This window comes from Apiospora marii (assembly GCF_038362585.1).
Source record: "Apiospora marii strain CBS 49790 chromosome Unknown utg000003l_segment0_segment0, whole genome shotgun sequence".
NCBI classification, from domain to species: Eukaryota; Fungi; Ascomycota; class Sordariomycetes; order Amphisphaeriales; family Apiosporaceae; genus Apiospora; species Apiospora marii.
Genome location: NW_027117374.1, coordinates 5,413,589 through 5,426,504, shown reverse-complemented (window position 1 = coordinate 5,426,504; position 12,916 = coordinate 5,413,589). Strand labels below are relative to the sequence as shown.

Sequence of the window (12,916 nt, the reverse complement as noted above, 5' to 3'; positions counted from 1 at the left end):
ACATTTGCCATGTGTGTACTTTGCATTGCCTACTTTGGTTCTCCTAAGGGGGATTCGAAACTTGCTGCAGAAGAAGAAGCGCTGGATGGCAATTAATTCCCCGTCCCGTGCCCCAACGCCCTTCTCCTAAGACAGCAGCGATTGGCACGGGATGAAATCAGCGGTGCGGAGAAGTTGGCTCCTGGCTCTTTCGGCGAGGAGTAGCAAGGAACAGCAAGGAGGGTGCGCCCCCCTCCCCTCATATCAGATGCAAATATGCAACTTCGACGACAGCCGAAGGGGGTTCAAACAGATCACACACACACACACACTGGAGAGGGGGAATTCCTCCTCAATGTCATCCATTCCCCGCTCCAAGCCCTGATGAGAGAGAGAGATTACTCGAGGTTGTCTGGAGACCGCCGATTGCGACCCCACCCGCCAAGTTGGGTCCGAGGAGCGAGTAAGTGGTGCTAAAGTGGTCTTCCCGAACTAAGCAAGTCCTTACTTTTCTACGGCCCTTCCATTGGTCACGTCAGAACGGCAATCACTCGTGGCCATCGTTCTGGGCGTCGGGGGGCGGACGGGCGACCGTTGTACAAAAAAGTAGGCCACCACTTACATACATCAATACTTATGGAAACAGAGAAACGTGGTAGGCAAGCAAAGCTTCCAAAGCACCCTCCACTCATGCAGCTTCGATACTTGCCTTACTCCTCCTCGGCCAACCCCAACTCTGGCCTTATCCGAGTCGCACACACTACACATGCATATAAGAGATGGTGATGACTAGTGTGTCTGTGTGTTGCATCTCTCTGACCAGCCAGGAGCGAGACCTGACGGCGTGAGTGGCAAACCAACCGCCGATAATGTGTAAGACGTACTCCGTAGTGTATGCAGTACGCATGTAGTTACATGCTTCGGTGCAGGGACGCTCTGAGACTGCTGACTTGGGTTCACACCGTTTCCACGTCGGCAACCCGCTTCCTTCTCGACTGTCTTTCGCCAGGAAGCAAGCGTGGGGTGTTTGGTGTGTGTGTGCGCGTGAGGCGTCGAAGACCCTTGCCAATGATTTTATAAACTAGGGTGGTAGAGGTAGGGGTAGGGATCAAGAGAGAGAAAACCCACAGGGGTAGCTGCTGCACCTGGGGGGGCCTTGCAGGTTTGCGCTCGCTCGTCCAGAGATTCAAACCTTTCGACTGCAATTAAACACAACCTTGATCCCCCCCTTGGAACGGCCCAACCCTGTAGGCTATCTATCAACGAAGTTCAAAGGGTTTATCAGAGGTGACCATCCTCGCTGGGCCCGTCGGTTACAACGTTCTCCTTCAGGGAATGACGCTTTCTCTAAACCCCCTCCTCCTCTATCACACCTTCGATAATTCGGAATTATCCTGAGAGCTGCTGTATTTCTCTTTTACGAGCGCTCACTTTTGGATGAGTTGAGTTGAAAATAGCAACATCAGGCTGAAAAAGACTGGGTATAATAATATGGAGTGCTTGTAAGTCGCAACATCAACCACTTTACTACTTCTCTGTCAAATATACCACGACTAACACAATCAATCCTACAGCACAATAACCACCGATTGCATAGAATTGGGGAACACGATATCAAGGGCCACCCTGGTCCTGAATGAGTTTGTCCGCGAAGTGCGCGAGGCGCGGTCGGACCTCGACGAGGTCTCGCGGGAGCTGCACTCGCTGCAGGGCGTCCTGAACCTCTTGAAGGAGGACGCGCCCAACCTGCCCTCCAAGATCGCGGCCCAGACGCCGACCATATTGCAGCAGTGCAACGAGATCGTGGAGGAGCTCGACACCAGCCTGCTGGCGCTCGACGACCCCGAGCTGTCGCGGACGGAAAAGAGGAGCCGGTGGATCTCGGTGGGCAAGCCGCAGCTGGCCGAGCTGCGGGATGCGCTAGAGGCGCATCGGGCCACCGTCGGACTCGCTCTCGACTTGGTCGGCGCGTAAGTTCTGATCGCTACACCGCCGGCACCGGCTTGCTTGACGGGTTGGGCTAACTGGTTTTCGTAGTACAAGCGGACGCGATCTCCATGATGATATGGACGGAGGATACATGGAGAACATGGAAAACGAAAGGCGGCAGACAGAGGTCCGCAGCGAAGCTATCCGGGTCATCGAGGAGATGGGCCAGCTGCAGTTCCGGTTGCCGGAAGAATTCGAGTCGGATGGGACCGAGACCAACCTCCAAACGTACTTCGCCGCCCTCAAGACGTACGCGGACTCCTTAATCGTGGCCGACATGGAGAGTGGCGCCTATATCGGGAGCGGGTCGTCGTCCGGTATCTACGTGGGCGACGACAGGCCCGACCCCGGGATCGAAGCCACCCAGGGCCCGGACAGCGCGATTGGGGTCAGTGATGGAGAATCGTCGTCGTCGAAACCGGGAAAGAAGGCTCGTAGGGAGAGTTACGTGCGCCAGGCTCCCGGGGAGGCGATCCCGATCCATGCCGAGCCCTACGTCAACGAGGTGAACACTTTGATGGAAGAGATGATGACAGAAGACGGCCTGAGCCGAGAGCCCAGTCGGGACCCCAGTCGAGCGCCCAGTCGGACGCCGAGCAGAGCGCCGAGCAGAGCACCCAGTCGAGCGCTGAGCCGTGAGCTGAGCCGAGAACTCAGTCGAGAGGCCAGCAGAGCACCGAGTCGAACGCTGAGCCGGACGCCCAGTCGAGCGCCGACGCCGCCGCCTAGGGATGCGAAACGGCTCGACGGGCGACGAAAGACCATGGTCACCCCCTTTGCCTCGCTCGAACTGGCGCCCGAGGAGGCCTTCGGGGTGGTGACCGAGATCACGTCCAAGGGGAACAAGAACCGGACTCGGGCCAACTCCAAGAGCCCCAAGTTCGGGAGCTTCAGCGGCCACTTCAGCGTCGGGCGCTTCTTCGGGCACGTGCGCAACGCCATCTCGGAGTCGTCGTCGTCCAAGGACGACCTGAGCTCGATGCTGAACGACGACAACATGCGGCCGTCGACGCCCATCATTCAGGCGAGCCTCGTGCGGCGGGGCAGCCGGCGGCTCTCGACGTCCATCAAGAAGCTGCCGCTGTGGACGACGGAGCTCGAGGACCCCGAGAGCCCGCCCACGCCGGGCGGCGCCGGCAGCCACGCCGTCTTCGGCGTCTCGCTCGCCAAGAGCATGCAGGCGGCCAAGAGCACGGCCAAGACGCACCACAGCGGCAGCGGCGGCTCGTCGCGGCGCGAGTTCCCGCTCTGCGTCTACAAGTGCTGCGGCTTCCTGCAGAAGGAGGGGGTCGAGGCGCCCGACATCTTCGCCGAGCCCGGCGACGGGTACCGGGTGCAGAAGCTCAAGGAGACCTTCAGCCGGGCGCCCAAGTACGGCGAGGACGTCAACTGGGACAACTACGGCGTCTACGACGCCGCCGACATCATCATGATCTTCCTGTCGCAGCTGCCCAAGCCGCTCATCTCGGAGCAGGTGGCGAAGCGGTGGATCTCCCTGTCGCGGCAGGCGACGCAGAGCGGCTCCAGTTCGACGCGGACCGACCAGTGCATCGACTTCTGGGAGGAGGCGCTGGGCGGCCTGCGGGGCCCCGGCCGCGGCATCTTCAAGCTCCTGCTGAACCTCTGGTCCTCCATCGCGGACGCGGCCGAGCACAACGACATGACGGCCGAGCGGCTCGCCCAGACGGTCCTCAAGCCGCTGATGCATACCTCGTCCGAGAAGTACAGCACCGACTACATGCTGGGACTGGCGTTCCTTATCCGGAAGCGGAGCGAGTACACCATTATGCTGAACGAAGGCAGGCCGAGCCGGGCTGCTTTCTGAGATGCAGCAGCATCGGCCGTCGTTTCTTGAGAAGCAGCTGGGTGAGCCACGATGCCTTCTTTGATCACGGCGTACATTTGATAAGAGCAGGCGACCCTTGTTTTCAATTTTTCATCTTCTTCCTCATATTTCACCGTCATTGAACCTGCTTGCCGGTTGCCTAATATCTTTGTCTTTTTCTTTCCTTTTGTACTTACACATATATGCTCTGACGCCCGAGTACGGCCGGACTATTCCGTACCTCTTCACTATCGTTGAAGAAACGAAGATACCCCGCGGAGTTGATGAAACTTGTGGATGCTTTTATGCATAGGGACAGCTTTGAATAATTGTCCAATACATACATACACAAATGATGTGTAGTCAGTCCCCCTTGATGGGTCACATAAAACCTGGATTTGGTTGGATACTGGATTTTTCTAAGGGTTGGGTTTGGTTTGGTTGGTTGGTGGTGGAGACGCGATTTGCAGGAGGCTGGACTCTTGATGGGTGGTTCCTCCTCGAAAGCCTGCAGGTGTTTGAATGGAGTCAATAGATGAAGCTAGGTTGGTGCAGGTCAGCACGAGAGTGAGGGGTTCCAAAACTTCCGGTTTTTTCATACATGGTCCCCCCCCATGAGAAGATCTTTTTATGACAGACAAGAGAGAGTGCACTTCTTTTGCTGAAGTTATTCGCTGTATATACCATCTATCAGAAACACATGGAAATGACAATGCAGACAAGTGTCAGGAACCCAATAGTCCGTTTCAATGGCAGCACGCTCGGCCTTCAAGTGATTTCGTTGTCTCGGCGTGTAAGCAGGCACGCACGCACTTTAATGGACGCAGACGCGCTCCTCGCCCAGTGGGGCCCCACCTGACGTCTAGCCAGCCCACTGGGAAAGAACCCGATGCAAAGAATGATGATTCCGACTTTGGCGCTGCCACTGAATAGACTTCGACTGATGTCTGCCAAAATATTCTTTGGTTCACTATGCAAATCATTCATGAGTAGACCTATTGCAAAAGCAAGACGTGCTAAATCATGCGATGGAGAGTGAGCGAGTGCGTGCTCCTGTCGTCACTTCTCAAAACGTGCCTGGGATCCTCACTCTCCTTCTGCCAGGTCCAGGGCCAGGGCCAGCAGCCAGTTCCAATCTATAGGCGATAGTAAGTGCCCTGTGAGCTCACTGGACCGCAGCGCTACCCCACTGTAGGAGAACACGGCTTAGTGGTCTTTTTCCTCATCAATTCTACGCGCACCGCGCCCGCGTCTCGACCGCGCCGGGCCCTCCCTTTTAAAACCGGGCCAAAGCCTGCTTCCCATTTTGTAGGGCAAGACATCTCATCTCTCTACCAAAAAGTAAAGCCATTTGTAGGCCGCCTGCCACGAGACCAGCTCCAACTTACCACACCACCGAGAATCCGACCACCTCTGCAGGCCACCACTGGCATCGAGAACGACAAAAAGAGAAAATTTCCAGTCGTTCACCTGCTTACCTACTCTTTTTGCTTGCTCACGACTTCGGCTTGTTCAGAGTAGATCTCGGCCATCACGCTCCCTTTTTTTTTCCAACGTCGAAACCCAAACCTGGTCTATAAGTGTGGAGTGCTTCGTTTAAGAGCAGGGCCAGTGACGCGCCATTGGCTTCGCGAACCCCCCTGCAAGCCAAAACGCGAGGGACTTTGCTACTGCAGCAGAACGTGATATTTCTTGTCCACCACTTTTTCTCACCAACCCAAAACCTTTTTGGCAACTTTTTGGTTGTTTGAACAAAAAAGAAGCCTTGGGAACTAACTCTCCATTGGTATGATTGTTGGGCAATAAGACATCATGTCAACCTCACCTGTGAAGAAAATGGCACTTGCCGCAGAGGCCTCTGAGCCTACGCTGCCGGCTCTCCTGTCGAGCCCTACCAAGGGTATGAAACGATCAGCGCCCTCTCTACTGCCGCCATTCGAACCGCTCTCATCCTCGCCCGGATTCCCGCGTCCTCTCAAACGCCAGGCTCGTGCAGGCTCTATTGGGGCCAACAACTACCTCAAGTACCCGACTCCTGTGCCAACTTCGAGTACTGGAATTCTGTCTTCGTCTCCGCCTCATGTCCACGGCCCCAGGCCGAGCCTGGTACGCACGCAGTCTGTCGCGTCAGAGCGGGCTCCTCTTTCTGCCGTGCCCTCGGTCGACCTGAACGAGAACGGCGAGACGCTGCTCATGGGTCGTTCGAGCAACTCGTCTCACTTCCAGCTGTCCGCCAACCGCCTCGTATCCCGCATCCATGTCAAGGCACGATATCTTCCAGCAGCCGACCCCCTCGAGCCGAACAAGATTGAGATCATCTGCAATGGCTGGAATGGCCTGAAGCTGCATTGCCAGGGCAGAACGTGGGACCTGGCCAAGGGTGATACCTTCACGTCGGAGACGGAGAACGCTGAGATCATGTTGGATGTCCACGATTCGCGAGTCATGGTGCGTTGGCCTAAGAGGGATGCTGCCGCGAATCTGTCCGACTCTTCATGGGATGACTCTCCCCGTGTCCGACACAACCGTCAGGGTTCCGTATCGGACCTGCTCCAGTCCAGTCCCTTACGCCGCCAGACGCGTATCAAGTCGCCCGAGTCGCCCACCCCGTTCAGCAAGTCATCCTCGAGCATTGATTCGCTGCTGGAAAACGAAGTCGGTGGTGAGCCGGTCCACATCTATGAAGACCCGGATGCGGATGAGCCGGAGCTCCCGCAGACCACTTTTGATGTCGACGTGTCATTTGCCCAGACTGAGATCACCAACAGCTTCTCGAGTGACCTGAGTGAGCTTGATGGTGAGAATGACCCCGATGAGGAGAACGATCCCATCGTGCACTCCTTTGGTCCCTTCGGTGCCAACCTGACGAACCGCTTGGCGGGCATCACTGCCGCCGGCTCTCCGCGTCAGCCTTCTCGCCTTGGCTCCGGCAGCACAACGGCTCATCCCTCCATCGAGCCCGAGGAGCCTCTCAACGTGAACATCGATGTAGATGCTGTCCGGAACCATGTGATCAACCAGCTCGCGTACTCTCGGTTGTCGTCAAACCCCTTGTCGGGCATCCTGAACAACCTTCCCTCGGAGGAGAAGAAGGATCTTACCAAGAACGACCTCCGCAGAATCATCGAAGCCACCGAGTGCATTGGCATCATCGCCCGTCAAGGCAAGGACGCGGCCGGCAAGCCCCTGGAGAGCGAGTACTACTATGTGCCTGAGAGAGATACGGACGACTCACGACGTCTCGCCGTGACCGATGGGTTGAGGAAGCCAAGCCTGCGAGCTTGCAGAAAACAGCATAAGGTAATTTTCCATAAACCTGCCCGCGGAATGATGAGTTGGACTATGTTAACACATGTGTCAGCAATACTACTGGAAGCGTCCCAAGACCCCTTAGATGCCGACGCTAAGACTTTGGAGTTCTGAGATGTCTGTCATCTCGTCGTTGGCGGTGCTCTCGAATTGCCGTGGTCAGAAGAAGTCGGGCGGCGCACCGATACCCCTTTCATTGTTCGTCGTTCTCGTGTGAGGTCAATGTTTTCCTGACATTGTTACCTGTTTGTGCATAGCCAAAGGAGTTCTTGTGGCATTGGGGGGGGGGAGGGAGGTTCTTTTTCGGTTCATTGTATTTTTTATATTTGTTGGTGGTTGGGTTATTGAGGCTGTCACGCGACTATTATGTCTGCCTCGGGGTTTGATAGAATGGGATCTATCGATGCTCGGTCGATGCAGCAACACAAAGGCAAGGCAGGAAGGCATTACAACGAGGCTCAGACGTCATGAAGATCATATACCCTCGTCTTCATGACTCGTGACCTTGTGGTGGTCGTGCTAAGAAAGAGACAAAGGTGTCGAAGGCGTGGAATAACGGTTCCATCAACCAGGGTTGGGTGGTGAGGTTCTGGGAACCTGGAGTATAGAGCCGCCGCCAACAGATCCGAGGTGGCCTTGACTTCAAGGAATACTATGAGGTTTAGACAGTGCAAGGGAGATATACCAATCTGTGCAGAGAGTCGATCGACTTTTCATTCTGGCAGATTTCATGAGTTCTGAGATAGATGGAATTATAATGTTGAGTTACATTTTATGATGAAAATAAACACTATATGTAGTTCTGTTTGCTTGGGATGATTCGAGTGTGCCTGATAAAAGTTTCCGTTTGGAGTTGGTCTGCTTGCTTACTCATCTTGACGTACCGGATCCTCGGATCCCCCACTATCAAATTGATTGACTGGTCAATCTTCCGCTGATAAGCATCAAATCGTATTGGTTGCAGCTAGCTACCCCGCAAGTTTGCACCCACCGGTTTGGCCCGCATTTATTTCCCCCGCTTACCGGTCGGTCTAGCCCAGCTCCCAGCCGCCGATTCCCCACCATCCACTAATTGGAGCTCCATACCTGAGGCCTGAGGTCTTCTCTCCATATTGATGCGGGCTCCTCGTACCACACCACCATCTGGCAAATATCGCGAGACCTATGTAGGTATATACTTATCGTTGTCCCATATCCTTTATCAGTTCTCATCCATCATTGACCTCTTCGTCCCACTATTTCTCCCGTTTCTAAGTCGGTGCATATCAAGACACACACCCAGATCGGAATTCAGTGAACTCTGCCATACAAGCTTAGCCTTCTCCGCCCCCTCTTCTGCTCATACGACCACTGCCGCTCGAAAGAAAGCAATCCATCAATCAGCCAATCTCTCTCTCCAACTGTCTCTGCCACCAAGAAGCCTCTACTTCCAACCAACAAAACCACCATGTCGTCCTCTAACCAAGACCAACAACAACAACCCGTCACGATCCCCGACGCCCCGACGTCGCCGCAGCTCGAAAAGGACGCCGCGCGGGCCATGAAGGGCGCCGAGTCGTGGAAGCCGTCTTTCGCGCGCCAGCAGAGCTTCAGTAAGGAGGAGCAGAAGCGGGAGCTGCAGATGACGGGGCTCGGGGGCGGCAAGTCGGCGCCCGGGTTCAGCGAGAAGTAGGAAACAGTTCAGCGAGAAGTAGGAAACAAGAACAAGTGCAAGAAAGACTGGGTGGAAGGACGTCTTTGGACTGTGTATACACATCTGGCATTGACTGGTTGTTGAGCTTGCGGGGTGATAAGGCATTGATTGGGTGGTCGTCGGTTGGGTTATGATTCTGATTATGTCTTGGGTGACGGCGGATTATGGGGGAAGGGCATGGCTAATTATACTCAAATTGCCTTCTGCATGGCAAAAAGAAGGGACAAATGGGGTTCTCGTCTGGGTAGGAGCATCAAAACAGGTCAGAATGTTATCAAGTATCTCTGGGTTACTGGCGTAGTTGGGGGGAAGCTCTGCTCAGTAACATCCTATAGCAGGGGCTTCTTTCGCGTTACGATGCTAGATGTTACCTAAATACGGAGAGCCGAACCATCGCGTACAAAATTGGACATCAATGAAATTGGCAGTTCACCAAAAATCCCACGATTTATTCTTCAGTCAATAGTAGAGGAGCGAATTCTTCGATAGGAGCTATGCCAAAATTCCAGTAGCTACTGTACACGCGAATCGCAAATATGAAATCCCCAAGAAAACGAACTCATTTGATAAAACATTGTTACTCACATGAAACCCAAGGAAAGCCCATTTCTTGATGTGAGCGAGATTGTCGGAGAGAACCCACCTACCCAATTACTCCAAACAAACAAAATCATTACGAGCCGTTCCTATGCCCGACCAAGTACGTACGAAGAAAAACCAAGCCGACTTGCAAAGAGTCCTAAAACCCCGTCGGCCCCTTCCCATCCACACCCCCCGTCGCAAAGTATTCCCCCACGACCCCCAACGCGTACGAAAGCCCCGCGACCCACGCTCCAGCGACGAAAACGCGCTTCGTCAATCCTGGCTTTTTCTTCTTCTTGGTTCTTCGGTCAGCATAAACTTTGGGCCCACTGAAGACGGGCTCCTCGCGCCTGACATCGATTTGGGATCGGAACGGCGGGGGCCGGGGAGGCGTCTCCCCCTCATCGACAAAGGAATCATTGTAGTTCACGAACCCGGTGGGCGAGGCGAAGGCCGCGGCTTTTGGTAGAGGCTGCCGGCCCATCATATCGATGGGGTTGACAGGAGGAGCAGTGGTAGTAGTAGTAGCATCGGTGGTCTCCGGTGAATAGGAGGACGATGCAGGCGATGATGTTGTTGATGGCGATGACGACGACGATGAACTTTCCGGCTCTCGTACCTTGCGGAAGACTAGAACGTCTCCGCTTCCCGAGACAATCTCGAACCCCTCCGCACGCAACGGCTCAAAATAAGGAAAGAACTTGGTGGGGTTCGACATGCGAACGAGCATCTCACTCGGCGTCAACGGCGCGGCTTGATCTGGCACGATAGAAGTGGTCTCAGCAACGCTGACGCTTTGCATCGTCGGGTCGTAGGCTAGGATCTTGTAGGTGGTGGGCTCGACGCCTGAGGGGGGAGTTGGAGGAGGCGGAGATCTCGGGGGGATAGTTACTGGGTTTTCGGGATCAAGATCTCCGTACTTATTCTCCTTCTGCGCCTGCTCGGTAGCCTGTCCATCTTTCTTGGCTCTCATGTAGGCTTTTGCTACCACTTTCGGATATAAAATCTCAGTGTCAGCTTCTAGTTCATTGATGTCGGCTCACTGGGCTCTTACGTCGACATTTGGCTTGGACGAAAGGGTCTATTCGACCCGGTGCAACTTCCTTGGCAGGGTCGAGACCACGCGTCGGATTATCAGAGTAATCTTTCTCGAGGCTGTTGGCAATGATGTCTCTTGCATCCTCGGACGCTGGACCATTTCGGAGACTGCGCATTTCATGTTCCCTCAACAGCTGCTGGAACTTCTCGGGCGGGTCGCGGAAGATGTTGACTGATGGCTCGTTTTCCATGGCTCTTTGCCGGGATCGCTGGAGACCGGCACTAACTTCCCTGTCGATGGCGTCCGATACCGCGATATAGCCGGTCATTGCCTGTTCGAGATTCTCGCGGTTCTCCTTGTTCGCGTCGAACTCTCCGAGGCTCTTCTCGACCTCGTCTTGCACCTCGGGAGCTTTCCCGTCTGGCTCCTGGTACCGGTACGCCGCCTTATACTGGTCCAGGTCGCCATATTGTTCGAAGGGTTCGCCTTCTTCCGCGGACTGGGGCTCCTTGAGCACGTCCGAGCGATACTTATCCAGGTCTTCATACTGCGAGCCTTGCTTGGTCTCCGATTGTCCCTCTTGATGGAGAAACGGTTGATACTTATCCAGATCCTCGTACTTCGGCTTGGCTGAATCAGCTTCGATGTCGGCTTGGTCCGTGGGAGACTTGTACTCGTCCAAGTCTTCGTACTTTGGCGCTGCCGCCTCATCGGCCGTCGGGGAATTCTCGTTGTACATATACGGCCTGTATTTGTGTAAGTCATCATAAACTGGGTTGGGCTCGGGCTGGGTTGCATCTGATTCGTTGTACCTGAAGGGCTTGTAGTCGCCAAGGTCGTCATACTTTGGTGCAGACTGTGAAGCCGAAGTTGTCGTCGCATCATGTTCCATACGCCGGTAGTTGTGGAGGTCATTGTATTTCTGGACTGGCTGTTCCGGCTCATACTCGATTTCGTCATGCTCTGTAGGCCTGTACTCGTGGAGATCGTCATATCTCTGGACGGGCTCTGAGGAAGGCGGGTCGATCTCATCATGTTCTGCAGGCTTGTAGTTGTGTAGATCATCGTACTTTGGTGCTGATTCCTCGGTGATATCCTTGATTTCGTCGTGCTCCGAGGGGCTGTATTTATGTAGATCATCGTACACCTCCGCCTGGTCCTCTGGGGGTAAATGGTTCAATGAGTACTCTTCGCTTTGAGACCCAGGTTGTTGCCTGTGCGTGGCGGTCGGGTCGGGGCTTTGATAAGGCGCGGCAGACAACGGATCGATTTCCACTTCTTCATACTTTCTCAACCTGTCCCGAGATAGTCCCGGAGACGAAGTAGGTGGAAGACGTGGGCCCGGAGACCAAGATGACCTGAACGCTTCGGCAGGCGCTTCAGTATCCGACTGGACAGCCCGGTATGTCTTGCGGATCACCTTGCGGTTGGTGATGGGATCAATGATGAAATCATCTTCAGATGGGGTACCTGCAGAAGCCTCTGCTGTAGAATAGTCTGCCCTCTTGACCCCCGGCGAGGACTGCTTGGTCCATCGATGTATGACATCACCCAGCGGACTGGTCCATGTACTGCTGGCAGATGCAGTCTTCTGTGTATGGTCTTTCTGCTTTCCTTCTTTGTACGCTTGAGACGGCCCTGCGTCATAGCTGACCATGCGACTGGCGCCACAAAGCGAAGCTCCCGCTTGCCAGTATTTCCCTACGATACGTCGCAGTGCTGTCTTGGCGTCGTTGGCCAGTGGGTTCTGGTCCCATGACGACTTCCTATTCTGCGACTCGGCATACTTGTACTTGATTATGCGTTGGCGGCGGCGCGAATGCCTTTGGATGTCGGGGCCGAAGTAGGATGACCATGGACCGCAGCGATATGCACGGGCTTGTTGGTGATGTCGACCCCTCAGTAGTAACGAAGTGTTAGCCGCTGTGAGGACATTGGAGCTGGATGCTCTGATGTAGAGCGATCCTGCGCCCGGGGACGTTTGCGACACAATGTTGGTCAGCATCGCGGCGGCAGACTTAAGCCAACTACAAGATCATGCTACCAACAGTCGAGCTATACACCTAAAGGAAGATTAGATGAATGCTTGCAGCCACAAGATGAAGCCTGTTCAAGCCGTAATGCAATACCAAAGATGGTGTCGGAATAGGTAGAGTCTTGGAGCTCTAAGCTCGTGCGGAGTAGATCACGTAACGGAATCCTCCAGTACTTACACGCGACGCAGTCGGTAGCGTTTACGGGACAGAGGAGGGACAGACAAAGAAACCCACAAAGTAGGGTGAAATGCGTTGTGGTTCTTATTCTGGGACTATGCTATGTGGGTAGAATCGATGGTAACTATTGCCGTCGTATGGTTGACAGGAAGCACATGGAGGTTGAGAAGGTGAAGAAGTTGGAGTTTCAAGCTCGCTGAAGTCAAGGCTTGACCCGGGGTGTTTGGGGGATGTCCCCTCATTGCCACCACCAACACCAACAACAATCCGATGCATCCCTTCTGCCG

The 12,916-nt window shown here is 54.7% G+C and overlaps 4 protein-coding genes across 4 annotated transcripts; 3 read left to right on the top strand and 1 right to left on the bottom strand.

The window, feature by feature from the left end:
- Positions 1–1,470: 1,470 nt before the first annotated feature.
- On the top strand, positions 1,471–3,793 carry PG985_005238 (uncharacterized protein; the record flags this gene model as incomplete). The annotated part of the gene is made up of 3 exons (XM_066825007.1): positions 1,471–1,481; positions 1,554–1,949; positions 2,017–3,793. The coding sequence occupies 3 exons, from the start codon at positions 1,471–1,473 to the stop codon at positions 3,791–3,793; spliced, it is 2,184 nt and encodes a 727-aa protein (XP_066688167.1).
- A 1,812-nt stretch (positions 3,794–5,605) lies between these two features.
- Positions 5,606–7,187, top strand: PG985_005237 (Protein PLM2; the record flags this gene model as incomplete). The annotated part of the gene is made up of 2 exons (XM_066825006.1): positions 5,606–7,093; positions 7,155–7,187. The coding sequence occupies 2 exons, from the start codon at positions 5,606–5,608 to the stop codon at positions 7,185–7,187; spliced, it is 1,521 nt and encodes a 506-aa protein (XP_066688166.1).
- Positions 7,188–8,549: 1,362 nt separating this feature from the next.
- Positions 8,550–8,774, top strand: PG985_005236 (uncharacterized protein; the record flags this gene model as incomplete). The annotated part of the gene is made up of 1 exon (XM_066825005.1): positions 8,550–8,774. The coding sequence occupies one exon, from the start codon at positions 8,550–8,552 to the stop codon at positions 8,772–8,774; it is 225 nt and encodes a 74-aa protein (XP_066688165.1).
- A 760-nt stretch (positions 8,775–9,534) lies between these two features.
- Positions 9,535–12,421, bottom strand: PG985_005235 (uncharacterized protein; the record flags this gene model as incomplete). The annotated part of the gene is made up of 2 exons (XM_066825004.1): positions 9,535–10,361; positions 10,432–12,421. 2 exons carry the CDS (start codon positions 12,419–12,421, stop codon positions 9,535–9,537), a joined length of 2,817 nt encoding a protein of 938 aa, XP_066688164.1.
- Between the last annotated feature and the right edge of the window lie 495 nt (positions 12,422–12,916).